This window comes from Oncorhynchus mykiss, chromosome 2 (genome assembly GCF_013265735.2).
Source record: "Oncorhynchus mykiss isolate Arlee chromosome 2, USDA_OmykA_1.1, whole genome shotgun sequence".
NCBI lineage: Eukaryota > Metazoa > Chordata > Actinopteri > Salmoniformes > Salmonidae > Oncorhynchus > Oncorhynchus mykiss.
In genome coordinates, this window is record NC_048566.1 from 88630393 (window position 1) to 88658043 (window position 27651).

At 43.4% G+C, this 27651-nt stretch overlaps 1 protein-coding gene across 6 annotated transcripts; it reads right to left on the bottom strand.

Moving 5' to 3' along the window:
• Nucleotides 1-86: 86 nt before the first annotated feature.
• Nucleotides 87-26560, bottom strand: LOC110499075 (AMP deaminase 3). Of its 6 annotated transcripts, none has more exons than XM_021575972.2 (16): nucleotides 26219-26560; nucleotides 14903-15005; nucleotides 7522-7744; nucleotides 7137-7305; nucleotides 6822-6987; nucleotides 6355-6574; nucleotides 6116-6245; nucleotides 5782-5976; nucleotides 5385-5516; nucleotides 5145-5308; nucleotides 4538-4664; nucleotides 4055-4218; nucleotides 3738-3858; nucleotides 2735-2908; nucleotides 2367-2477; nucleotides 87-2102 (listed from the first exon to the last, which is right to left on the bottom strand). In XM_021575972.2, the coding sequence occupies exons 2-16, from the start codon at nucleotides 14958-14960 to the stop codon at nucleotides 1926-1928; spliced, it is 2331 nt and encodes a 776-aa protein (XP_021431647.1). In that variant the 5' UTR covers nucleotides 14961-15005; nucleotides 26219-26560; the 3' UTR covers nucleotides 87-1925. The 6 variants fall into 6 exon arrangements, with proteins under 6 accessions (XP_021431647.1, XP_021431637.1, XP_021431679.1 ...); XM_021575962.2 differs by having other exon boundaries at nucleotides 7522-7747; XM_021576004.2 differs by lacking the exons at nucleotides 14903-15005; nucleotides 26219-26560 and adding an exon at nucleotides 13639-13837.
• Between the last annotated feature and the right edge of the window lie 1091 nt (nucleotides 26561-27651).

A 27651-nucleotide genomic window follows, 5' to 3' on the forward strand; every position in this document is an offset into this window, starting at 1 on the left:
TGGCAACCTCAGGTGGTTGTCAGTCTCATAGTTGACCAACTTTGTGTTTCAGGTGCATTTGTTACAGTATTTGACACAGACACCTATTCTAAGTATCTCTTTATTGTCATATAAAAACAAATTTCCCGATCATACATGTACAGTTGAGTGACATTTATGCTGCATTCAGACAATTAACCAATTCTAGGATGAAAGTTTGTCATAGTCGCCACATGATTACAGTTCACCTTTTTGTCAATGCTTTTTGTCCATGATATGATGCCCACATAAGAGAAGCATTCAACATTATAGAAAGTGCTCCGTAGTTAACACCTTACCAAAGTTGTATAATAGAAAACACCACTCGCTCTCATACCCAGCTACGAACTTAGTAACTTCTTTAAATGTGAGTCCCTTCACCTGATAGAACACAATAATATCCCTTCTACCATTTATGTACTGTAATTCAAATAGAAAGACAAGAACAACAAAAAAATGGCTATGCTCTCGGATTGGCTTTCATTCTGGCGTGAGAACTCTTGTATTGGCACAGTTGGTAGTATTTTTTGAACAGGACCTGGGAGTGGCAGTGTACAGGCAGTGTCCCTCTGGCTCTCATGTTCAAATACAAAACTGGTTTTCTAGTTGAACATGAGAAAATTAGGTAGCGAGTAAGTTCTGCTTTCTCAAAGATAAAAAAACCTGCATGCAAATGAGGTATGGTGCTGTTAGCTTGGCTTGATGTGGTGTAGCTTACACAGTACGGTCTTATTCATATAGCATGGTGCCTTATTCTCTCAGTATTACCATAGCCCAGTAACAGTTGGATCTTTCCACCAATTCGGTGCCTTTTGAGAAGTGTAACTTGCTCTAAAAAAAATGTCTGTTCTCCTAATTTTACATTATCATAAAGTGCACACATTCAACTTAATAAAAAACACATTTTCCCATCTCAAGGTATTTTTTTTTTTACTAGAGCCTATTAAGTGCCAAATAAAGTAACAGGGTTGACTGTAGCAGGGTTGACGATTTCATCTTAAAATCAGCAATAAATCCCCATGTGAGAGTGGGAATAGAAGCTTGTGTACAACAGGGAGGGGCAATTGAATGCAAGCTTCTATCTGTATATCTATGGGTAACAGGGTTGACGTGTTATGCTTGACCTTCTCAGTTTTCTGCCACTAAACACCAGCAAATGGCCAAGAAGAGTAGAACCAGCTCACCTGCTTTTACACTATGATTTGACTATTAGATTTTCAATGTTTCTTTTGAAAAAACTATAAAGGAATGGTTTCAATATATTAAAACAGAATTTCAGTTCACGTAACATGGTTGACGTTAAAATGAGGGACTGATGTAAATAAATCACTAATCAGATTAAATTAATAATCATTTTTAGAAATGACTTTGTCAAAGCTACAAAATAACTAGGGCTTTACCATGATGGTGAAAACTTGAGACATTTAAGGGTTAAATGGGTTGAATCTTCCGAGAAGTCACAGAAGGTGCATGTTGGGACATGTCAAAATGCTGAGTTTTCGCACTTTAGCAAGTCTTCGTTCAAGTAAAAAATCGGATTGAATTCTCCATGTGGTCTATATTAAAAGTCACTATTTAATATAAAAGGCTTTAAAATTCAATATTGGTCTACAATTTCTACATAAAATAACAAAGGGAGGCAAAAGGCACTAATTTCATGGAACGACCCAGTACAGTATTTGGCTGTGGTTTAGAGCTGAAATAGAGAGACTAAAGTTCACATTATCTCCTGACCCAAACCATACAGTGCTGTCTCAGATACTATCTTTTCACATTGACCTTTCCAGCATGGTTCTAGCAACTACTGTGCAGTGAATGTGTAACCACTGACACGGCAAGCACTGTACGGCTCAGCTTGGTTATGCCTGGCTCAGCTCTGTAGTGTGAAAAGGGTCTCTCTGCTGTGGTCACTCTACCTGGGTTCCGCTGGCCTCGGTCTTTACGGCCTCCACCAGGAAGCTGAGCTCATTGCACAGAGTCTCGTGGCGGTAGGCCATGCGGATCTGAGCCACGTTGGTCCGTCTGATGTCATTTCCCTCCGGCCCGTCCTGCAGGTAGTTGGGCCCCAGGAAGTGCATCTTTTCCTGGCAGGAGTAAAGGGGGATATATGTCACCTCTGTGACACAGCACACTGAGGCATACTCAGGAATTACATGAGGAGGGGATGGCTACAGAAATCACTTATGAGGTGATGTCATGGTGTGTTCTCCTGAACAGTCAGCCTGAGCGTAATTTTCAGGAGGTTTAAGACATCTGTCATAGCATGCCAGGCATTACTAGTGTTTACCACAACACTACAATTTATCAAGCAGTTCTATTTACCAAGTATTTGCTGTTGTTTACTGTACCTGATGAGACAGACCACTCTGCAGCACACTGTTCCTGGCGATCTCACACGTGTCACAGGTACTTAGCTTCCACAGCTGGGCTGCAATGGCATACTCCTCCATCAAGGCCTCCTGCAGCATGAACAAACAGACGGGAGTTTTCCCAAAGCTTCTTTGCTAACATGCTATTTTATTTCACACACAGAAGATTGACCGTCAAACATTGATTTTACAATTGTTACTCTTGCAGCTGTGCGGCTGGGTTGGATAGATATAAAACATTATGGTGATAGCTTCATCTTGCCTTCTGGTGGGCTAGTTGTAACTTCTGCCACATTGCTTACACCTATCCAATCCTTTTAGATCTATCTACTGAAGTGCCCAGTGACCTTGGTGTAGTGGAACTGCATGGGGTCGTCGGTGGACAGGGACACACACAGGCCTTTCTGGAGGAACTCCTTGAGAGGGTTCTTGGAGTACTCCAGGAACAGGCTGTTGTTGCTCAGAGGAGACATGGCGATGGGGACCTGGGCCAGGTAGTACAGGTACTGCAGCACAGGACTCTGGGGAAGGAGAGTAATGGAGAGACGTCAACACTCCCTTTGTCTTGGCCATGACCCATGTCCAGGGCCATGACCGATCAGTTCCCTTTCTAACTGCCTACCTAATTTAGGCAAAAGCTGGCTCAGCTGTCTGCTGCATCTTCTTGATGAAATGGCATCACTACTAAAAGGTCAGCTTCACTGTCAAGTTCCAGAGAAAGCTTTCCCAAATCTCATCTTCGATTGTGCAAATATAGGTCTTGATTTACTGACCAACCCTTAACATAACAGTCAGGTATGATAACGCCTTCAATAGACAGATGTAACAGATCCCAGATAAATCTGATTACTTCATGATTTGGATGATCAATTGTGCAAATATTCTGACTAGACTAAAAGTTTACAAAAACACGTAGATCTGTCTGCAAAGATGCAGGTCGTTTTTGGTGTACTCGTTTCCACTGAAACTAGAAATGTAGCTGAGTAAGCAGCTGATTTGTCAAGTGTCATCCCAGACATTGGGAACTAAACAGGATGGAGCTGCGTTGATCAATAATGCCCTTTTGACACAATGATCCTGATGAAATGTGGAATAACTCAGTTCTCAGCCAGTGGGCTGTCTGACTTTTTTGGGTTAAAAAAAAGTTTCTGTTAGAAAGCAAGCAATTTTGTCCGTTTTGGAGATTTGAAATGGATCAGAGCAGAAGTGAAACGCTTCCTTTCCCACTGAAAGCTGTGGCTCAGCACCGCATTTAAAGATTATAATGTTCCCTGTTACATGTAATCTGTTACTACCCAATCTTGGCCATTTCATAGGTAATGATTAGGGGTCAGAGTTGAGGTGTCGGACCTTCTTTAGGTTGAGGCCGTGGGAGATGTTGTCTGCCGTGAGGAAGGCAGAGACCAGGTGGGTGATGGACCCGGCCTCGCCACAGTGGGGCCGGAACTGGAAGGTATTGAGGCCTCGTTCCCTGGGGAAAACAAACAATGACGCGTCACATTACATAAAGACGGAGAAGACATATTTATGTAACAGTAGGACAAATAAATATATATTATACCTTATATTGCTGAGTCTACCTTCAATCATAGCAGTAGGCTACACATGGGAATACTATCAATACAATACATGTTTACTTGACACCCTGGTCCGGAGCATGGACTTACTTCCTCAGGTTGTTGAGCACCATGATGTTGGCGTACATGTAGAAGAGGTAGTAACTGTAGGGTGGGTTTTCGCCTGAGGTCCACTCCTCAGGTTTGGGGCTCTTGTAGGAGAACATGTGGTCGCTGTGCTTGGACTCATCATCCACACTGTCGAACCCAGTTACCTACAGGACAGGAGGTGTGGATCTGAGCATGTGCCATAAACTGGTGCACGGTAGACATTCTGGCACAAAATGTCTGCCATGCATGATGCTAGACCCAGGAGGGTGCTACCTATTGGTGGTGGAGGAAGTAGTGAGGTACTCTCATGCACTGTAAGATGCTTTGAGACCCAGGGTAAAGTACCACTGTATAAATGCAATCTAATATCAACATTTTGATTATTAGGATGAATGTGAATTATAGCTCTTTCACCAACATTTCTGACTTGTAGAAGCAGTCTGATAAAGTTTAGCCACCCTGCCGTGTGTTGTAAATACGCACATATTTCAAGAAAACGTGCATCTCCTTGTTCTTTTGTGGATTGACTGTAGCCTTGAACAGTGGGAGGAAAATATTTTCCAGCAGCTTGGCGTAGTTCGGTATTATGTTCTTCGACTTGAAAATGTCACTGCAAGACAAAACAATACATTTGTGAAACGGATATCTTTAGACATGTAATTTGCTCGATCACTGTAAGACTGATGATTGATTCAGTTCAACTGTTGATTGATTTGATAATAATGTTGACCACTGCGTTTGTTTGTACAAGTAGCAGCACCATTCCTTCTAGCCTTTGTGCGTCTTACACACCTACCATTAATTGGTATGTGCAAACAAGAGCTGTTAATCAACGGGGTAAAAGTTAAATAACAGCTATTGAATATGGACCATCACCCTGGTTTACAATGTAACACGTCACATTTTATACGTGTCCACTGCCATGGAACCATTACAAGTGGTGTAGTCTTACAAAGACCATTACGGCTGAAGCATTATAGTGTCACTAGTTTTAAAATCAGCATTGAGAGCAGCATTGCCTTTATCTTAATTTTGTCCAGCTTCTGTGCCAGGTTTGGATGTGCATAATTCTTCTATTCGTGGCACTTACTAGATCCTGGGCACCTGGATGACCCAGCGCATGTTGGGGGAGTGCACCTTATGCTGGATGAACCATGAGGCCAGGCTCTCCCACTCGACAGGGGAGCGGCCGTAGATGGACATACGGGGTTCTGCGTGCTGGTACTTACTCTCCTCCAACTCATGGGCCACTTCCTGTTATAGAGGAAGTGAATAGCAGGATGTTAGAGATGCCCATGATAGTGAAGTTGTGCATAAGTTGACGCTATACCTTGATGATGCGAGCAAAGTATTCCCCTTTGATGTAGTTGTCTGTTTTCAGGTAAATCTCTCGGAGTTCGCTGGCTCCCACTGGGTTGTACTTGGAGTTGAACTTGTCAAAGCGGTGGAATGTTTGCCTTCCCTAAGAGTAAACACCATTCTCAGAGAAACTGCTGCCAAGTTACATGGAACCTAGTGCCAAACTGCAATTGTTTACAGACTTAATTCTGAATATTCATATGTGCATTATAAAGGTGCTATAAACTGCTCATGAACAGTTTAATCGTGAAGCAGAATAGGTGTTTTAAATGTGTTAAATTGATGTAACCTATAAACTGTAATAACCTAAATACTGTCCAATATTATTTCAAGCATTAGAATATGAAGTGTTTTGGGAACATTCTTACAGCGTGAACGTCCAGGGAGTCCACAGTGAGGTCATAGGGGTCCATGGTCAGGGTGTCAAACACCTGTTTCAAGGTGAGCTTTTGGCCCCCCTTCTCCAGCACCACTCGGTCCGCCTCGGTCTTGTAGGTGGTCTGGATGAACTTCAGCAGGTGCTTTTGGTTCATGCAAGCAGCTGCGTGGATGTGAGTGTCTACCTGCATGTATGAGGAAACATAAGCCAGAAAAAATGTGCCAGTTTGTTCTAAAGCACAGCTTAAGTCAGTGAAATGTAATCATGGGAGTTGTTCAACCCTATTTATTTGTATTACACCTCATATTCTATATATCACCAACCTTCCTGACGTTATAGAAGTCTCTGTGAGGAACACGTTTCAGCTCCTTCAGCTCAGCCATCTCATTCAGCATCTCATGCAGATAGAACTTGGAGGCCATGAAGTTCAGTCGTCTGTGGCAGTAGGTTTTCCTGTGAGAAGAATGATATTAGATGATATTACAAACACCGTAATAGATGGGTCATTGAGAATTGGGCAACAGTCAGTGTGAGGTGATGATGTGGGCGGCGGGGTGTTCACGTGGGCCCGTCGGCGATCATGGCGAGGACATGGCTGAGGTCAATGGCGAAGGTCTCCAGGTCAGGGTAGGGCAGGCTGCGGGGCTGCTGCTGCTTCAGGGCCTCTGCGTCATTGTACACATAAACAATGCCGTCCTTCATCTGCAATGCGTAGTTCAGATCATCAGGGATGCCCTCCGTAGTGTATGGATCCTCCCCCTCTTGAGGGCAGGGGCACATGTCTACAGAGGACAGGATTAGATGGGTAAACAGAAGGGAGAGAGGAAACAGCTTAAGAAGAATCTGAGTGTCTCGAGTGGAGTTACTATTCCTTTGGGTCCTTTTCGAAAGCTTGAGCTCAGAAGTAATCAAGGCAAAGCTGTTCCTAGAGCACTTTGATCAAATGTCCTACACTGTAGAACTTGTTAGATTGATGAGCAGGTATTGGTATGTGGTTGATGCCCAGCTGTGTACAGTTTGATTTTCTACCTGGCAAGATCTCCTCCTCCACGTTCCACTTCTGGTTCTCAGCGCTGCGGAGGAACTGGGCGGTGGTCCTGGGGAAGCGATGGTAGGCCAGCCTGGAGTACTTCTCCCTGATAAACAGGGCTTTAATCAGGGTCTTGGCTGCCTGCTCATAGTCCTCCACTGTGATCTGGGAAAAACATGTGTTGACAAGACCATAGGAATTAGAAATGGCCAGCCCATGCCTTGATATAACTTTTCAGCCATTGCATGTAGTAGGAAATGATTTGTGATGTGATTACATGATGAATGAATATATTATTGTATAATGCCCCTTACCCCTGCACAATAGTCTCCGCTAATGGTGACCCTCTGGAACTCTAGGGAGTGGGCACCAGGGGTGAACAGAGGGGCGACCACAGACAAAGCCCACTCTGGACAGATGTTGAGGGAACTGGGGAACTGCTGAGATAACGACTGGGAACGCTTCATTTTGAAACTCTTCTTCCTGGAGAAACCAACATCATACAAGTCGATAGGTGGAAAATACAGACTCTATGCAGACTCCTATTGAAAATCAAGTGAGGTCAACTCCATGATGTTCAAGTCACTTGAGGAAAATTAACCTAACTGACAAAAAGTCAGGAATTTAATTTAAGTTAATTTGACTTGAACGGAATCAAACTGACAATTAGACCCCATTAATTGATTTGTGCCCTCTGACCTTTTAGTGCTCTCTTCAGAGTACTGCTCAGCGATCTCCTTGAGCATCTCTCGCTCCCGGACCTGGTTCATGCCGATGGGACAGTCCTCGGACACCGTGTACATGGACAGGGAATCCTTGGTGTCCTCCTCCTTCAGTGCCGAGGCATACACCTTCTCTGCCAGCAGACGCACTGACTCATCCACCTCGCTCAGCAAGACCTTGGGGAACTGACGCGGCATCTCTACTGAAACAGACGAATACACAGGAGTTTTTATTATGCAGGATTGATCGAGCACACTGTATACATGAAATATAATGTCCTTTTTTAGGTTTAACACACATGGTTGTGACATATGCTCAATGTCCTTAAAATGGATTTATAAATTACGTATAAATGAAGACTCACCCACCCAGCCTCTCTGTGTCCAATTATGTAAGTGACTATATATATTTTGTTTATAAATCATTTTAGAAAAAGCATTAATAATGTATTGAAAGGTCCAATGCAGCTGTTTGTATATCAACATCAAAACATTTCTGCATAACAATTGTGTACCTTACTGTAATAGTTTTCCATTAAAATGTATAAAAATGTATTTTTAGCAAAAAAATATTTTTCAAGCAATAATTTTGCTAGGACTGTCTGTGGTCTGAGTGGGGAGGGGAAAGGTAAACCTAGCTGTTATTGGCAGAGAGGTTTGGAATTCTCCTTGTTTTTGGTCTATTAACCAATTTACCAACTGGTAATGTCACCAGGCAAGCCGAAACTCCTGCCCATGCAAACAGGCTGATTTAAACCAACCACTATCAGGAAATAACACTGATCACACTTTTACAGTTTTAGTTTCATTAGCTGTTGTACAATATGATACAAAACAGGAAAAACATATGTTGTAGTGTATGTGGACAACCCTTAAAATTAGTGGATTCTTCTATTTCAGTCACACCCCTTTCTGATAGGTGTATAAAATCGAGCACACCGCCATGCAATCTCCATAGACAAAAATTGCCAGTAGAATGGCCGTACTGAAGAGCTCAGTGGCTTTCCACGTCACCATCATAGGATGCCACTTATCCAACAAGTCAGTTCGTCCAATTTATGCCCTGCTAGAGCTTCCCCAGTCAACTGTAAGTGCTGTTATTGTGAAGTGGAAATGTCTAGGAGCAACAATGGCTCAGCCGCGAAGCGGTAGGCAACACAAGCTCACAGAAAGGGACCACCAAGTGCTGAAGCACATAGCGCGTAAAAATAATTTGTCCTCAGTAGCAACACTCATTCCCGAGTTCCAAACTCCCTGTGGAAGCAACGTCAGCACAATAACTGTTCGTCGAGAGCTTCATGCAATGGGTTTCCATGGCCGAGCAGCCGCACACAAGCCTAAGATCACCATGCAAAATGCCTAGCGTCGGCTGGAGTGGTGTAAAGCGCTCCGCCATTGGACTCTGGAGCAGTGGAAACGTGTTCTCTGGAGTGATGAATCACACTTCACCATCTGGCAGTCCGACGGACGAATCTGGGTTTGGTGGATGCCAGGAGAACACTACCTGCCCCAATGCAGTGTCAACTGTAATGTTTTGGGGAGGAGGAATAATGGGCTGTTTTTCATGGTTCGGGCTAGGCCCCTTAGTTCCAGTGAAGGGAAGTCAATGCTACAGCATACAATGACATTCTAGAACAAAGCTTCTAATTTTGTGGCAACAGTTTGGTGAAGGCCCTTTCCTGTTACAGCATGACAATATCTTCGTGCACAAAGCGAGGTCCATACAGAAATGGTTTGTTGAAATCGGTGTAGAATAACTTGAATGGCCTGCACAGAGCCTTGACCTCAACCCCATTTAACACCTTTAGGATAAATCGGCACGCCGACTGCGAGCCAAGCCTAATCGCCCAACGTCAGTGCCCGATCTCACTAATGCTGTTGTGGCTGAATGGAAGCAAGTCCCTGCAGCAATGTTCCGACATCTAGGGGAAAGCCTTCCCAGAAGAGTGGAGGCTGTTATAGCAGCAAAGGGGGGACCAACTCCATATTAATGCTCATGATTTTGGAGTGAGATGAGCAGGTGTCCACATACTTTTGGTTGTGTAATTTTTGCTGCACTGGTTGAGGTTGAGTATGCATAAAAACATACAAGTGTGAGGAGGTGTGTGACATATAGTAGGATATGTCAATATATAAAGTGTTTATGAACTTATAGCTGATCATGGAAATATGAATACCGCACAGGATGCAAGAAAATATATATATTTTGTAATACGGACCATATTGGGGAACAGCTTCCTCAATCCCCCCAACAAAATACAAATATACCACTATTAGGGCAAGAATTAAGAAGTTTAAAACCATTGGAATAATGGTAATCTTGCCTGGTATTGGACACCATTCCCTGGTATTGGATAATAAAAGCCTTTATTGAGAGCAACAAACCAATGTAAATCCTGGAGTTTGCTAAACGGCATTGGCACTTGGATAAGAACTGGGTGTTATGGTCAGATGAGATGAAAATATAGCTATTTGGATGCACACCAGTGGTGGGTTTGGCCTCGAAAGAAGAATGCATATGCAGAAAATAACCTCATACCTACTGTAAAATATGGTGGTGGATCTTTGATGTTATGGGGCTGTTTTGCTTCCATTGTTTCTGAGGCCCTTGTTAAGGTCAATGGCATCATGTGAACTCTACCATGTACTAGGATATTTTTGCCAAAAACCTGGTTGCCTCTAGCAGGAGGCTGAAATTTGGTCGCAAGTGGATCTTCCAGCAATAAAATAACCCAGAGCACAAATCAAAATCCACAAAGAAATGGTTAATTGACCACAACATTTTAAATGTTCAATGGCCATCTCAGTCTCCGGACTTGAACCCCATTGAGCGGGGCGGCAGGGTAGCCTAGTGGTTAGAGCGTTGGATTAGTAACCGGAAGGTTGCGAGTTCAAACCCCTGAGCTGACAAGGTACAAATCTGTCGTTCTGCCCCTGAACAGGCAGTTAACCCACTGTTCCCAGGCCGTCATTGAAAATAAGAATTTGTTCTTAACTGACTTGCCTGGTTAAATAAAGGTAAAATAAAAAATAAAAAAATTGAAAACCTGTAGTTTGAATTGAAGAGGGCAGTCCATAAGCGCAGACAAAGGATATCAAGGATCTGGAAGGATTCTGTATTGAGGAATGGTCTAAGATCCCTCCCAATGTGTTCTCTGATCTCATAAAACATTTTAGAAGAAGTCTCCCGTTATCCTCACAAGGGGAGGGTGCAGGAGTATTGAAAACAGGGGTGCCAATAACATTAGCACCTATCTATTTTGGATTGTATTATTGCTCTCTTTCTCTGAGCAATTGTATTAGAATACAATATTATAATGGTCCCTTTTTTTGCATTGACAATATACTGTAGCTCGGTATTTGTATTATTTTAGATATATTTATTTTTATGCATCTTTATCAAGTGAAAATCATTTTGGATGTGACTACATACAACACAGTCAACAACAGTGCATATTAGGTGAGTTTTAATGATAGCAAAAAACAGTGTCATTTATGAAGTGTTTTACTTGCTGTCATGATTTAGTTGTTCACTTTGAGTCCATGTATCACGTATACTCCCTCACCCGGGGCTCGAAGTCATCAAGCTGCTCATTGTTACGCACACCTGTCACCATCGTTACGCACATCAGCGCTTCATCAGACTCAATCCCCTGCCTGATTACCTTCCCTATAAATGTCACTCCCTTTGGTTCGAGGCCTTTATGTTTCTGTTCCAGTGTTCATGTCTGTACGCTACCCGTGTGTTTGTTTTGGTCTATGTTCATTTATTTATTAAAAACACTCCCTGGACTTGCTTCCCAACTCCCAGCGTACATGTTACACTGTGAGGAAGGTCAATGACTCTACACACCATAACATAGAATCCAAACACACATCATCATCAAACTGTCAACTTATCCTAACTGATTTTCATTTCCTCTGAAAATGCCCCTTTCTCTGCGTTTGGCTATTGTCAGTCTTTTCTTGCACATAGGAAGTGCTCTATCCCGTAGATCCTGACCCTCAGAGTTGTCCAAGCCATAGGCATTCAATGAGCTCTGCCTTTCACTTAATGTCCATCATCACACAACACAACAAGATGGTCAGTAGGTAGCTTGATCGCTCACTCTTACCTTCTGCAGTCATCCGGGCCATGCCTGGCTCTCTGGCTCTGAGTGACGAGTCTGTATTTCCCAGTGGTGACTCTCTGTCTCTCTTGTGAATCTCTTTCTATGACTGTGTTGATCACTACTATGATGCAGGTGTGGCTCCCTGTTGTGACTGTCTTGGTCTCTGTTTTGACTGTAGTCTTTAACTGCTTGTTGTGACTGTCTTGGTCTCTGTTTTGAACGTAGTCTCTAACTGCTTGTTGTGACTGTCTTGGTCTCTGTTTTGACAGTAGTCTCTAACTGCTTGTTGGGACTGTCTTGGCCTCTGTTTTGACTGTAGTCTCTAACTGCTTGTTGGGACTGTCTTGGTCTCTGTTTTGACAGTAGTCTCTAACTGCTTGTTGTGACTGTCTTGGTCTCTGTTTTGACAGTAGTCTCTAACTGCTTGTTGTGACTGTCTTGGTCTCTGTTTTGACAGTAGTCTCTAACTGCCTGTTGGGACTGTCTTGGTCTCTGTTTTGACAGTAGTCTCTAACTGCTTGTTGTGACTGTCTTGGTCTCTGTTTTGACAGTAGTCTCTAACTGCTTGTTGTGACTGTCTTGGTCTCTGTTTTGACAGTAGTCTCTAACTGCTTGTTGTGACTGTCTTGGTCTCTGTTTTGACTGTGGTCTCTAACTGCTTGTTGGGACTGTCTTGGTCTCTGTTTTGACTGTAGTCTCCAACTGCCTGTTGGGACTGTCTTGGTCTCTGTTTTGACAGTAGTCTCTAACTGCGTGTTGGGACTGTCTTGGCCTCTGTTTTGACTGTGGTCTCTAACTGCCTGTTGTGACTGTCTTGGTCTCTGTTTTGACAGTAGTCTCTAACTGCCTCTGTCTCTTCAGTGTGATACAGTGTCTTTATCTATTTCAGTGTGTCTTTCTCTGGCTTTGCTCAGTTGTTTATCTGTATGAGGCAGCTGGTTGTTGCTGTGTCTTGAGTATCCTTCTCCCTCTCTATTTCAGGAGACTGGGAGCATCACGGAAACCAGGCCAGCTAATCCAAGCTGTGTATGTCACAACTGGCTCTCAGCACGGGGGTGAGGCAGTGACTTACTGTAGTATGGGGTGATGGCTTCTTGACCACCCACAACGCACTATAACAGTTCTAAGGGGAACAGGAGAGCAGAGGACATAATGCTTTCTTGAATAGATCATTACTGGCAGGAGGCAACCTCTTTGCCTTTGATCTTCTAGCCATGTCCTTGAGGGAGGCAAGCAAGATGCTCTACTAAATGACAAAGAGAGAACACATGCTTGTCTGTCTGTACCAGCTGCCTCTACTAAAAGCCATACCCAGATCTGGGCCTTGCCTGACTGCCAGGAGCATAGCAACCACGCCCTTTACTGTGTTGGCCAGACAACTGAGATTAAACAGGTTTCCATAATCCAGAACAGGACCAAGAATACAAGTACCTGACAGAATAAAATGTTCTGTGACCATTAGAGCTAATGGCAATGTATGGAACACTCTGTCCCTGAAACATTGTGCCATACTGAATGAAACCAGCCAGGACACAATGTTGCAGTAAACTGCATACATTCCCAACCCCATATACTTTGATAGACCTTGACGTAGGATACCAGGCATAGAGTACCGAATCCTGTTTGCAGTGAGTGGCCTAGTGTCCGCCTTTACCCTTACTATACGCTGGGTGTCAACAGGCAAGCTTTCTCCCCAAGCCCTTACATAAGCAAACATAATGTAATCCAACAGCAGTATGCTGAATCACCAGGGTGACAAATTCCAGGAACTATTTGGGCTGTGTAATAATAACACTAGTCCACTGACAGGGAATGGAAAGTGTCTGGAACAAGACAGCTAGAGGGCAGTTCAAAATATGTAAATCATCTCCAGTCAAAACATGCAAAACCCCAAAAGAATGTAGACACACAGGCCTACTACTTACTCCAAAGTGTAATACAGTTGAGAAGGTGGTAGATACAGTAAGTTGTGCATTGTTTACCTGTTCAGTGTTGTGTCCTGTTGCTACAGAATCAGATGAGTGGAGTGTGTGGTGCTCTCAGGGGACTAGTTCTATTTATTTGTATTTCTTTACAGCTGAGCTTCATCTCCTGGCCTCTCCTTTCTTTGCAGGAAAACAATTGGGCAAAACATGACTAGTGTTGCTGTAGTACATGCCCATCCCACAGAGTTCTGTGTATGTTTGTCAGTCCTGTCTTCTCTTGCCCTCCCCAGACACAAAACTACTTCCCCATCTTTCACTCCCACTCAGAGCCACACATAACCACAACCTCTCTCAAGTTACTGTTATGCTTGAGTAACTTTGGCATTGCAATTGTATTATGTAACACCTCTTATGAATTATTGTGAAGACATACCAGACGGACACCATACAAATGGTAGTCAGAGTCAATAATTACACTGTTGTGTGTGAAAGCACACAAAACACACCTTAGGCTTAGCGTAGGCATGGGCTCTGTAGGCTTAAGCTCACTTGATAAACCAGCTCCTGCGTAACAGTATGGTGGCAGCGAGGCCTCTAAATTTAGGAAAGAGAAGGTCTCTTACACCATTCAGCAGAGATAAGAGAACCAGCTCTCTTATTACCAACAGCAACTCAGTTATAGAGGAAGTGTTTACAGACATACTATATGGACTGTTGGTACAGAGGCTATGCTCTCCTTAAAGGCCTGACATGTGACAATCTCTCCAAATTGTTGCTCTCTCTCTGATGAAAAAAACTGAAGGTACATCCAACCTTTGCATGTGTCAAATGTTGTGGGTCACTCATACCACATACCATATTTCCTCTATCAAGACATACTAATGTAGTAATATCACCAAATAAAATACAATGTTACACCCATGCTTGCGGTGCTGCACATGATTATGAGTGTATGTGTGTCAACTCAATCAACACAGTATTGTTCAGTGTAAATGTGTGTGTTTTGTTATTGCGCCCTTCTGTACAGTATGCCCTGTTCTTAGCTCATAAATGCAGGTAGAGAACAATGGAATGCCCTGGGCTGCATTCTCACCTCAGAACTCAGATTCTTTTTGGGCAGAGAGTCAAGAAATGTCAGGGCTGGCATGGTATCTGAGGGCAGAGTAGACACTAGATTTTCCTTATGCGATCACATACTTTTGGCCCAGTTGCTGTGTTTCTTGCATTGATATGTGTGTAAAAGTACATGCGAATATGCATGTGCAAAGTGTGTGCAGGTGCGTCTCTGTGTGTGTGAGTGGGTTTCCACTGCACTGCTTACTTTTCCCCAAGTTGTGAGTGGACTTCTGCTTGAATTGGGGCGTGTCTCTTCTCTTCATCTTCTTTAATATCAGGGCCAAATATGCAAAATGTACAGGAAACACCTAAACAGCAGAATACAAGGCAAGATTATAAACCCATGGTTCACAGAGCAGAAAAATAGAACTCACTATCTAGAGCACACTACACTATCATTATCATAAGGCTAAAAGCTGGGTCTTTACAGTGTTGTAACTGCTATACATTTAGTCATTTAATCATTCGAGGAAAAAATATCAGAAATGGGCTACCTGTGCAAATGCATCCTACGAGAGACAGAATAAGTGGTTACAGTGCATTCAGAAACTATTCATACCCCTTGATTTTTTCAACATTTTCTTGTTACAGCCTGAATTGTAAATGGACGAAATTGAGATGTTGTATCAATGGCCTACACACAATACCCCATCATGTGAAAGTCTTTTTTTATATATATTTTTACAAATTGATAAATAATGAAAGCTGAAATGTCTTGAGTCAATAAGTACTCAAACCCTTTGTTATGGCAAGCCTAAATCAGTTCAGGAGTAAAAATATAAAGTAAAAAAGTAAAAAAAGGACCAGACCATTTTTTCCCCATTTTCGCCTAAAACGACATACCCAGATCTAACTGCCTGTAGCTCAGGACCTGAAGCAAGGATATGCATATTCTTGAAACCATTTGAAAGGAAACACTTTGGAGTTTGTGGAAATGTGAAATTAATGTAGGATAATATAACAGATTAGATCTGGTAAAATAATAAGATGGTGCAGACAGAGATTGTCGCCTCGCTACCTATGCAGTGTTTTTTTTTTATGTATTATTTATTACATTGTTACACCAGGAAATCTTAAGTCTTATTACTTACAGCTGGGAATAACTATTGGATATAAAAGCGACGTCAATTTACCACCATTACGACCAGGAATACGACTTTCCCGAAGCGGATACTCTGTTTGGACCACCACCCAGGACAATGGATCTAATCCCAGAAGCCGACCCAAAACAAAGGTGCCGCAGAAGGGGCAGATGGAGCGGTCTCCTGGTCAGGCTTTGTAGACATGCGCATCGCCCACCGCTCATCGCCCACTACTACTCGCCAATGTCCAGTCTCTTGACAACAAGGTAGACAAAATTCGAGCAAGGGTTTCCTTCCAGAGAGACATCAGAGATTGTAACATCCTATGTTTCACGGAAACATGGATCCCTCGGGATATGTTGTCGGAATCGGTTCAGCCACCGGGTTTCTACCATGCATCGCGCCGACAGAGATAAACACCTCTCTGGGAAGAGGAAGGGTGGGAGTGTATGATTCATGATTAATGACTCATGGTGTAATCATAACAACATACAGGAACTCAAGTCCTTCTGCTCACCCGAACTAGAAATCCTTACAATCAAATGCCAGCCATATTACCTCCCAAGAGAATTCTCAACAGTTATCGTCACAGGTGTGTACATTCCCCCTCAAGCAGACACCACGACGTCCCTCAAGGAACTTCACTGGACTCTATGTAAACTGGAAACCATATATCTTGAGGCTGCATTTATTGTAGCTGGGGATTTTAACAAAGCAAATTTGAGAACAAGGCTACCTAAATTCTATCAGCATATTGATTGTAGTACTCGCGGGGGTAATACACATGATCACTGCTACTCTAACTTCAGCGATGCATATAAAGCCCTACCCCGCCCTCCCTTTGGCAAATCCGACCACGACGCCATCTTGCTCCTACCGTCTTGCCAGTACAGGAACAAAGTTGGGTCGCAATACAACGGCTCAGACATGAGACGTATGTGGCAGGGTCTACAGGAAATCACGGACTACAAAAAGAAAACCAGCCAAGTCACGGACACCGATGTCACGCATCCAGACAAGCTTAACACCTTCTTTGACCGCTTTGAGGATAATACAGTGCCACTGTCTCAGCCTGCTAACAAGGACTGTGTCCCCCTCTTCTTCTCCATGGCCGACGTGAGTAAAACATTTAAACGTGTTAACCCTCGCAAAGCTGCTGGCCCAGACGGCATCCCTAGCCACGTCCTCAGAGCATGCACAGACCAGCTGGCTGGTGTGTTTACGGACATATTCAATCCCTATTCCAGTCTGCTGTCCCCACATGCTTCAAGATGGCTACCATTGTACCTGTACCCAAGAAGGCAAAGATAACTGAACTAAATGACTACCGCCCCGTAGCACTCACTTCTGTCATCATGAAGTGCTTTGAGAAACCAGTCAAGAATCATATCACCTCTACCTTACCTGACACCCTAAACCCACTTCAGTTTGCATATTGCCCAGACGATGCAATCGCCATCACACTGCACACCGCCCTAGCCCATCCGGACAAGAGGAATACCTATGTAAGAATGTTGTTCATTGATTACAGCTCAGCATTCAACATTATAGTGCCCTCCAAGCTCATCATCAAGCTGGAGACCCTGGGTCTCAACCCGCCCTGTGCAATTGGGTCCTGGACTTTCTGATGGGCCATCCCCAGGTGGTGAAGGTAGGAGACAATATCTCCACTTCGCTGACCCTCAACACTGGGGCCCCACAAGGGTGCATGCTCAGCCCCCTGCTGTACTCCCTGTTTACCCACGACTGCGTGGCCATGCACGCCTCCAACTCAATCATCAAGTTTGCAGATGACACAACAGTAGTGGGCTTGATTACCAACGACAATGAGACAGCTTACAGGGAGGAGGTGAGGGCACTCGGAGTGTGGTGTCCTGGAAAACAACATTTCACCTCCACCTTAACCGACACCCACTACAATTCTCATACCGCCCCAACAGTTCGGGCGGCACAATCGCCACTGCACATTGCCCTCTCCCACCTGGACAAGAGAAATACCTATAAGAATGTTGTTCATCGACTAAAGCTCAAGTGTTCAACACCATACTAATTCCGGGGGCAAACTACCTGCCTTCCATGACACCTACAGCACCCGATGTCACAAGACCACAACGTCAACAAACCAAAGGAGATGAACGTGGACTTCAGGAAACAGCAGAGGGAGCACCCACCTATCCACATCAAAGGGACAGCAGTGGAGAAGGTGGAGAGTTTTTAGTTCCTCAGTGTACACATCACAGACAAACTGAAATGGTCCACCCACACAGGCAGTGAGGTGAAGAAGGCACAACAGCGCCTCTTCAACCTCAGGAGGCTGAAGAAATTTGGCTTGTCACCCAAAACCCTGACACTTTCACAGATGCACAATCGAGAGCATCCTGTCGGGTTGTATCACAGCTTGGTACAGAAACTGCACTGCCCTCAACCGCAAGGCTCTCCAGAGGGTAGTGTGGTCTGCACAATGTATTCCGGGGGCAAACTACCTGCCTTCCATGACACCTACAGCACCCGATGTCACAAGAAGGCCAAAAAGATCATCAAGGACAACAACCACCCGAGCCACTACCTGTTCACACCACTACCATCCAGAAGGCAAGGTCAGTACAGGTGTATCAAAGCTGGGACTGAGAGACTGAAAAACAGCTTCTATCTCAAGTCCATCAGACTGCTAAACAGCAATCACTAACTCAGAGAGGCTGCTTTCTACACTGAGACCCAATCACTGGTCACTTGAATAAATTAATCACTAGTTACTTTAAACAATGCCACTTTAAATAATGCCACTTTAATAATGTTTACATATCTTACATTACTCATATTACATGTATATACTGTATTTTATACCATCTATTGCACCTTGCGTGTGCCGCTCGGCCATCGCTCATTCATATATTTATATGTACATATTCTCATTCATTCCTTTAGATTTGTGTGTATTAGGTAGTCGTTGGGGAATTGTTAGATTACTTGTTAGATATTACTGCACTGTCGGAACTAGAAGCACAAGCATTTCGCTACATTCGCATTAACATCTGCTAACCATGTGTATGTGACCAATAAACCCCAGAAACAACAGGGGTTCAAACTGTAGAACCCAGTTCCTACATTTTAATATAAAAATTGATTTTATCAAACAAAACTATGCTACATTTTATCGCAGGGACCCTCAAAATGACAAGTGAGAGCAATATTACTGAATGTAAGTACATTATTTACCTTCAGAGGTGAATGTAACTAACCAGTTGCCGAGATAAAAGTGTTTTTGTTGTTGTGCACTCTCCTCAAACAATGGTATTTTTTACTGTAATAGCTACTGTAAATTGGACAGTGCAGTTAGATTAACAAGAATTTAAGCTTTCTGTACATATAAGACACGCATATGTCCTGTTGGCTGTCACTTACAACGTCATTCTAGTCACATTAGCGCACGTTAGCAACAACATTCCCGGTATAGGGACACCGATCCCGTAGAGGTTTAACAAGTCACAAAATAAGTTGCACGGACTCACTCTGTGTGCAATAATAGTGTTTATTATGATTTTTTAATGGCTACCTCATCTCTGTACCCCACACATACAATTATCTGTAAGGTCCCTCAGTCGAGCAATGCATTTCGAACACAGATATAACCCGAAAGACCATGGAGGTTCTCCAATGCCTCACAAAGAAGGACACCTATTGATAGATGGGTAAAAAAAGCAGACACTGAATATCCTTTTGAGCATGGTGAGGTTATGAATTACAATATAGATGGTGTATCAATACACCCATTCACTCAAAGATACAGGCGTCCTTCCTAACTCAGTTGCTGGAGAGGAAGGAAATTGCTCAGGGATTTCACCACGAGGCCAATGGTGACTTTAAATTAGTTACAGTTTAATGGCTGTGATAGGAGAAAACTGAGGATGGATCAACAACATTGTAGTTACTTCACAATACTAACCTAATTGACAGACTGAAAATATGAAAGCCTGTACAGAATACAAATATTCCAAAACATGCATCCGGTTTGCAATAAGGCACTAAAGTAAAACTGCAAACTGCAAAACATTTAGCAAAGAATTTAACTTTACGTCCTGAATACAAAACAACACATCACTGAGTACCATTCTTCATATTTTCATGCATGGTGGTGGCTCTATCATGTTATGGGTATGCTTGTCATCGGCAAGCACTAGGGAGTTTTTTAGGATAAAGAGAAATGGAATAGACCCAAGCACGGGTAAAACCCTAGAGGAAAACCTGGTTCAGTCTGCTTTCCAACAAACACAACAAATAGTGTGTATCTCTGTGTGTCACCTTGTTAAGAACAACTCATATGCAATCTCTAATATTAAGGAAGTCTCAAAGTTCTGCTCGCCTGAGTTAGAATACATCATGAGAAGCTGTAGACCACACTATTTACCAAGAGAGTTTTCATCTATATTTTTCATAGATGTCTATTAACCCCTTTAACCCAATGCTGGCACTAAGACCACACTCATGAGCTGTCTAGGGCCATAAGCAAACAAGAAAATTCTCGGCCAGAGGCGGGACTAAACACCTCCCTCTGCAACTGGATCCTGGACTTCCTGACAGGCCATCCCCTGGTGGTAAGGCCGATAACAACACATCCGCCATGCTGATCCTCAACACGGGGGCCCCTCAGGGGTACGTGCTCAGTCCCCTCCTGTACTCCATGTTCACTCATGACTGCATGGCCAGGCACGACTACAACACCATTAATAAGTTTGCCGATGACACAACAGTGGTAGGCCTGGTCACCGACAATGACGAGACAGCCTATAGGGAGGAGGTAAAAGACCTGGCCGTGTGGTGCTAGGACAATAACCTCTCCCTCAACATGATCAAGACAAAGGAGATGATTGTGGACTACCGGAAAAGGAGGACCGAGCACGCCCCCATTCTCATTGACGGGTCTGTAGTGGAGCAGGTTGAGAGCTTCAAGTTCCTTGGTGTCCACATAACCAACAAACTAACATGGTCCAAGCACATCAAGACAGTCGTAAAGAGGGCACAACAAAACCTATTCCATCTCAGGAGACTGAAAAGATTTGGCATGAGTCCTTAGATCCTCAAAAGCTTCTACAGTTTGCATCACTGCCTGATATGGCAACTGCTCGGCCTCAAACCGCACTACAGAGGCACTACAGAGGGTAGTGCGAACGGCCCAGTACATCACTGGGGCCAAGCTTCCTGACATCCAGGACCTCTATACCAGGCGGTGTCAGAGGAAGGCCCTAAAAATTGTCAAAGACTCCAGCCACCCTAGTCATAGACTGTTCTCTCTGCTACCGCACAGCAAGCGGTACCGGTGCGCCAAGTCTAGGTCCAAAAGGCTTCTAAACAGCTCCTACCCCCAAGCCCTAAGACTCCTGAACATCTAATCAAATGGCTACCCAGACTATTTGCATAGCCCCCCCAACCCCTCTTTTATGCCGCTGCTAACCTCTGTTATTATCTATGCATAATTACTTCAATAACTCTAACTCTAAATTACAATTGCTCTGTAGCACTCACGTCTGTAGGCATGAAATGCTTTGAAAGGCTGGTCATGGCTCACATCAACACCATCATTCAAGACACCCTGGACCCACTCCAATTCACATACCACCCCAACAGATCCACAGATGACGCAATCTCTATTGCACTCCACACTTCCCTTTCCCACCTGGAAAAAAGGAACACATACAGTCGTATGAAAAAGTTTGGGCACCCCTGACAATTTCCATGATTTCCATGTATAAATAATTGGGTGTTTGGATCAGCAATTTCATTTTGATCTATCAAATAACTGATGGACACAGTAATATTTCAGTAGTGAAATTAGGTTTATTGGATTAACAGAAAATGTGCAATATGCATCAAAACAAAATTAGACAGGTGCATAAATTTGGGTACCCCAAAGGAAAATCACATCAATATTTAGTAGAGCCTCCTTTTGCTAAAATAACAGCCTCTAGACACTTCCCATAGCCTCTAATGAGTGTCTGGATTTTGGATGAAGGTATTTTAGACCATTCCTCCTTACAAAACATCTCCAGTTCAGTTAGGTTTGATGGTTGCCCGAGCATGGACAGCCCGCTTCAAATCATCCCACAGATTCTCAATGATATTCAGGTCTGGGGACTGGGATGGCCATTCCAGAACATTGTAGTTGTTCCTCTGCATAAATGCCCGGGTAGATTTTGAACAGTGTTTTGGGTCGTTGTCTTGTTGAAATATCCAGCCCCGGCGTAACTTCAACTTTGTGACTGATTCTTCAACATTATTAACCAGAGAATCTGCTGATATTGAGTGGAATCCATGCGACCCTCAACTTTAATAAGATTCCCAGTACCGGCACTGGCCACACAGCCCCACAGCATGATGGAACCCCCACCAAATTTTACTGTGGGCAGCAAGTGTTTTTCTTGGAACGCTGTGTTCTTTTGCCGCCATGCATAACATCCCTTGTTATGACCAAATAACTAAATCTTTGTTTCATCAGTCCACAGCACCTTTTTCCAGAATGAAGCTGGTTTGTCCAAATGTGCATTTGCATACCTCAAGCGACTCTGTTTGTGGCGTGTGTGCAGAAAAGGCTTCTTCCGCATCACTCTCCCATACAGCTTCTCCTTGTGAAAAGTGTGCTGAATTGTTGAACGATGCACAGTGACACCATTTGCAGCAAGATGATGTTGTAGGTCTTTGGAGGTGGTCTGTGGGCTGTTTTTGACCGTTCTCACCATCCTTCGCCTTTGCCTCTCCGATATTTCACTTGGCCTGCCACTTCGGGCCTTAACAAGAACTGTGCCTGTGGTCTTCCATTTCCTCACTATGTTCCTCACAGTGGACACTGACAGCTTAAATCTCTGTGATAGCTTTTGTAGCCTTCCTCTAAACCATAATGTTGAACAATCTTTGTTTTCAGGTCCTTTGAGAGTTGTTTTGAGGCCCCCATGAGTCAAAGAGAACAACTGGCCACCTTAAATACCTTTTCTCATGATTGGATGCACTTGTCTATGAAGTTCAAGGCTTAATGAGCTCACCAAACCAATTGTGTGTTCCAATTAATCCGTGCTAAGTAGTTGGTAAGTAGGTATTCAAATCAACAGAAAGACAAGGGTGCCCACATTTTTGCATAGCATATTTTTCACATCTGATTTAATTTCATACAACTTAATATTGTTAACTAAAACTCTTTGTCTGGACAATACCCCAGTACTCAGCTTTTATTAGAAAATGAATGGCATGCCACTGTGATCATTTTCTGTGACGACAGAGTAAATTATTATGCAGCCTCAGAGGGGTGCACAAACTTTTTAATACGACTGTATGTGAGAATGCATCGTGCCATCCAAGCTCATCACTAAACTAAGGACCCTGGGATTAAACACCTCACTCTGCAACTTGATCCTGGGCAACACATCTGCCATGCTGACCCTCAACATGGGGGCCCCACAGGCGATGCTGTTCACCCACAACTGCATGGCCGCATACAACTCCAGCACCATCATTAAGTTTACAGACGACACAGTGGTGGTAGGCCTGATCCCTGGCGATGATGAGACAGCTTACAGGGAGGAGGTCAGAGACATTGCAGTGTTGAGCAAGGACAACAACCTCTCCCTCAACGTCAGCAAGACAAAAGAGCTGATCACAGACTACAGGAAATGGAGGGCCGAGCACGCCCCATCCTCATCGACTGGGCTGTTGTGGAACAGGTCGAGATCTTTGGGACAAGTCTCTGAATGTCCTTGAGTGGCCCAGCCAGAGCTCGGACTTGTACCCAATCGAACCTCTGGAGAGACCTGAAAATGGCTGTGCAGCAACGCTCCCCATCCAACCTGACAGAGCTTGAGAGGATCTGCAGAGAAGAATGGGAGAAACTCCCCAAATACAGGTCTGTTCCAAGCTTGTAGCATCATACTCAGAAAGACTCATAGCTGTAATGGCTACCAAAGGTGTTTCTAACATGTATTGACTCAGGGGTGTGAATACTTACAGTGCCTTGCGAAAGTATTCGGCCCCCTTGAACTTTACGACCTTTTGCCACATTTCAGGCTTCAAACATAAAGATATAAAACTGTATTTTTTTGTGAAGAATCAACAACAAGTGGGACACAATCATGAAGTGGAACGACATTTATTGGATATTTCAAACTTTTTGAACAAATCAAAAACTGAAAAATTGGGCGTGCAAAATTATTCAGCCCCTTTACTTTCAGTGCAGCAAACTCTCTGCAGAAGTTCAGTGAGGATCTCTGAATGATCCAATGTTGACCTAAATGACTAATGATGATAAATACAATCCACCTGTGTGTAATCAAGTCTCCGTATAAATGCACCTGCACTGTGATAGTCTCAGAGGTCCGTCAAAAGCGCAGAGAGCATCATGAAGAACAAGGAACACACCAGGCAGGTCCGAGATACTGTTGTGAAGAAGTTTAAAGCCGGATTTGGATACAAAAGATTTCCCAAGCTTTAAACATCCCAAGGAGCACTGTGCAAGCGATAATATTGAAATGGAAGGAGTATCAGACCACTGCAAATCTACCAAGACCTGGCCGTCCCTCTAAACTTTCAGCTCATACAAGGGGAAGACTGATCAGAGATGCAGCCAAGAGGCCCATGATCACTCTGGATGAACTGCAGAGATCTACAGCTGAGGTGGGAGACTCTGTCCATAGGACAACAATCAGTCGTATATTGCACAAATCTGGCCTTTATGGAAGAGTGGCAAGAAGAGCGCCATTTCTTAAAGATATCCATAAAAAGTGTCGTTTAAAGTTTGCCACAAGCCACCTGGGAGACACACCAAACATGTGGAAGAAGGTGCTCTGGTCAGATGAAACCAAAATTGAACTTTTTGGCAACAATGCAAAACGTTATGTTTGGCGTAAAAGCAACACAGCTCATCACCCTGAACACACCATCCCCATTGTCAAACATGGTGGTGGCAGCATCATGGTTTGGGCCTGCTTTTCTTCAGCAGGGACAGGGAAGATGGTTAAAATTGATGGGAAGATGGATGGAGCCAAATACAGGACCATTCTGGAAGAAAACCTGATGGAGTCTGCAAAAGACCTGAGACTGGGACGGAGATTTGTCTTCCAACAAGACAATGATCCAAAACATAAAACAAAATCTACAATGGAATGGTTCAAAAATAAACATATCCAGGTGTTAGAATGGCCAAGTCAAAGTCCAGACCTGAATCCAATCGAGAATCTGTGGAAAGAACTGAAAACTGCTGTTCACAAATGCTCTCCATCCAACCTCACTGAGCTCGAGCTGTTTTGCAAGGAGGAATGGGAAAAAATGTCAGTCTCTCGATGTGCAAAACTGATAGAGACATACCCCAAGCGACTTACAGCTGTAATCGCAGAAAAAGGTGGCGCTACAAAGTATTAACTTAAGGGGACTGAATAATTTTGCACGCCCAATTTTTCAGTTTTTGATTTGTTAAAAAAGTTTGAAATGTCCAATAAATGTCGTTCCACTTCATGATTGTGTCCCACTTGTTGTTGATTCTTCACAAAAAAAAAGTTTCATATTTTATTTTATTTAACCAGGTAAGTCAGTTAAGAACAAATTCTTATTTTCAATGACGGCCTGGGAACAGTGGGTTAACTGCCTGTTCAGGGGCAGAACGACAGATTTGAACCTTGTCAGCTCGGGGGTTTGAACTCGCAACCTTCCGGTTACTAGTCCAACGCTCTAACCACTAGGCTACCCTGCCGCCCCAGGGATAAACATATCTTTATGTTTGAAGCCTGAAATGTGGCAAAAGGTTGCAAAGTTCAAGGGGGCCGAATACTTTCGCAAGGCACTGTATGTAAATTAGATATGTCTGTTTTTCATTCTCAATAAATTAGCAAATAATTCTGAAAACTAAATTATTGTCACACCCTGATCTGTTTCACTTGTCCTTGTGCTTGTCTCCAACCCCTTGCAGGTGTTGCCCATCTTCCTCATTATCCCCTGTGTATTTATACCTGTGTTTTCTGTTTGTCTGTGCCAGTTCAGCGTTTTTCTCCTAGCTCCTGTTTTTCCCAGTCTCTGTTTTTCTCGTCCTTCTGCTTCTGACCCTTGAACATCCTGACTCTGTGCCTGGCTGCCTGACCATTCTGCCTGCCCCTGACCTCGAGCCTGCCTACCGCCCTGTACTGTTTTGGACTCTGACCTGGTTATGAACTCTTGCCTGTCCCCGACCTGCCTTTTGCCTACCCCTTGGACTATAATAAATATCAGAGCTCAAACCATCTGCATCTGGGTCTCACCTTCTGTTGTTATAATTGTACTTAATCCATTTTAAATTCTGGCTGTAACACAACACAAAGTCAAGGGGTATGAATACTTTCTGAATATACTGTAGTTACAGTAGGTGTGCACACTACATAAACAAAGGTGTATGTATTTATATGCATGTGTGTTAGGTTTGAAGCTGCTCTTACCTGGTCTGTGTTATTCAGCAGTGGAGAACACCTCTCTTTCGGCTGCTTTAGATGGATGTGTGCGTGCTAGTGAAATGAGCAGGCACACAGCTAGTTAATGCCTTCACTGCCGGCTGGGAAACGAAAATCACCAGTTTATGCAAATAATTGCACCATGAAGTGAAACTGTAAAATAACAAAAGTTATGTTTCAATAAGAGTGATACACTTTTAACTACATGTAGCCCAACTAAACCTAACTTTCCCGAGAGTATGATGGAAAGTGTTTAAATGTCCGTAAGCCAACTTCCTTATATGCTTTTTTTCTCTCTCTTTTTTTTGTCTTTCTTGAACCAGTTCTGAAGCTATTTATACACCACAAATTGATTGGTCATAACTTCCTCATGCACATCTTTAGAGAGAAACTGGGTGCAATGCATGACTGAACTGTTAATGTTGATGTTGATCTCTGTGAGTTTTTGCACTGCCCCCATATACATGTCTACAGAAATTTGGTATCCAGTCAAATCAAATTCTATTTGTCACATATGCCGAATACAACCTTACTGTGAAATGCTTACTTACTAGCTCTTAACCGACAATGCAGTTCAAGAAATGGAATTAAGAAAATATTTACAGAATAAACTAAAGTACATTTTTTTATAAAAAGTAACACAATAAAATAACAGAAATTAGGCTATATAGAGGTACAGGTTAGTCGAGGTAATTTGTACATGTAGGAACGTGCAAAGTGACTATGCATAGACAATAAACAGCGAGTAGCCCCAGTGATGTACATGGCCGTACACACTACCCTTTGTAGTGCCTTACGGTGAGATGCAGAGTAGTTGTCATACCAGGCGGTGATGCAACCAGTCAGGATGCTCTCGATGGTCCAGCTATAGAGCTTTTTGAGGATCTGGGGACCCATGCCAAATCTTTTCAGTCTCCTGAGGGGGATAAGGTGTTGTTGTGCCCTCTCCACGACTGTCTTGGTGTGTTTGGACCATGATAGTTTTTTTGGTGATGTGGACACCAAGGAACTTGAAACTCTTGACCCGCTCCACTACAGACCCATCGATGTTAATGGGGACCTGTTCGGCCCTCCCTTTCCTGTAGTCAACGATCAGCTCCTTTGTCTTACGATAATGCTCATAACCTCAGAGCTTTGGTGGAGCAAATGTGTTTCATATTGGACCTCAGACAACAATACGTAAGTTGCCAAAAAAAGTATTTATCATGATGGACTGTGAAAACCTAAGGGATCATAATCTATTAACGTACTGTCCTTACAACCAATTGAAGTCCTTCATTCGTAAGAGCATCATTTCCTCCTGCTACCTTTACTGTAATTGTCATTTGAAACCATATCAGCCTGAAGATGACCATGTCAGAGCGGGTCTTAGATTTTCTTCAATTTAAATAATTGAGGATGTGAGGAAGTTCAGATGGTGT

What these genes read in the sequence shown, in the direction of transcription:
- LOC110499075 (XM_021575962.2), bottom strand. Translation starts at nt 14,960, where the DNA reads ATGAAGAGAAGAGACACGCCCCAATTCAAGCAGAAGTCCACTCACAAC. An exon ending in ACTCCCTGGACGTTCACGCT is followed by an intron (nt 5,517 to 5,781) that starts GTAAGAATGTTC and finishes GTTTACTCTTAG; the next exon opens with GGAAGGCAAACATTCCACCG. An exon ending in AGAGTGGTCTGTCTCATCAG is followed by an intron (nt 2,103 to 2,366) that starts GTACAGTAAACA and finishes TACTCCTGCCAG; the next exon opens with GAAAAGATGCACTTCCTGGG.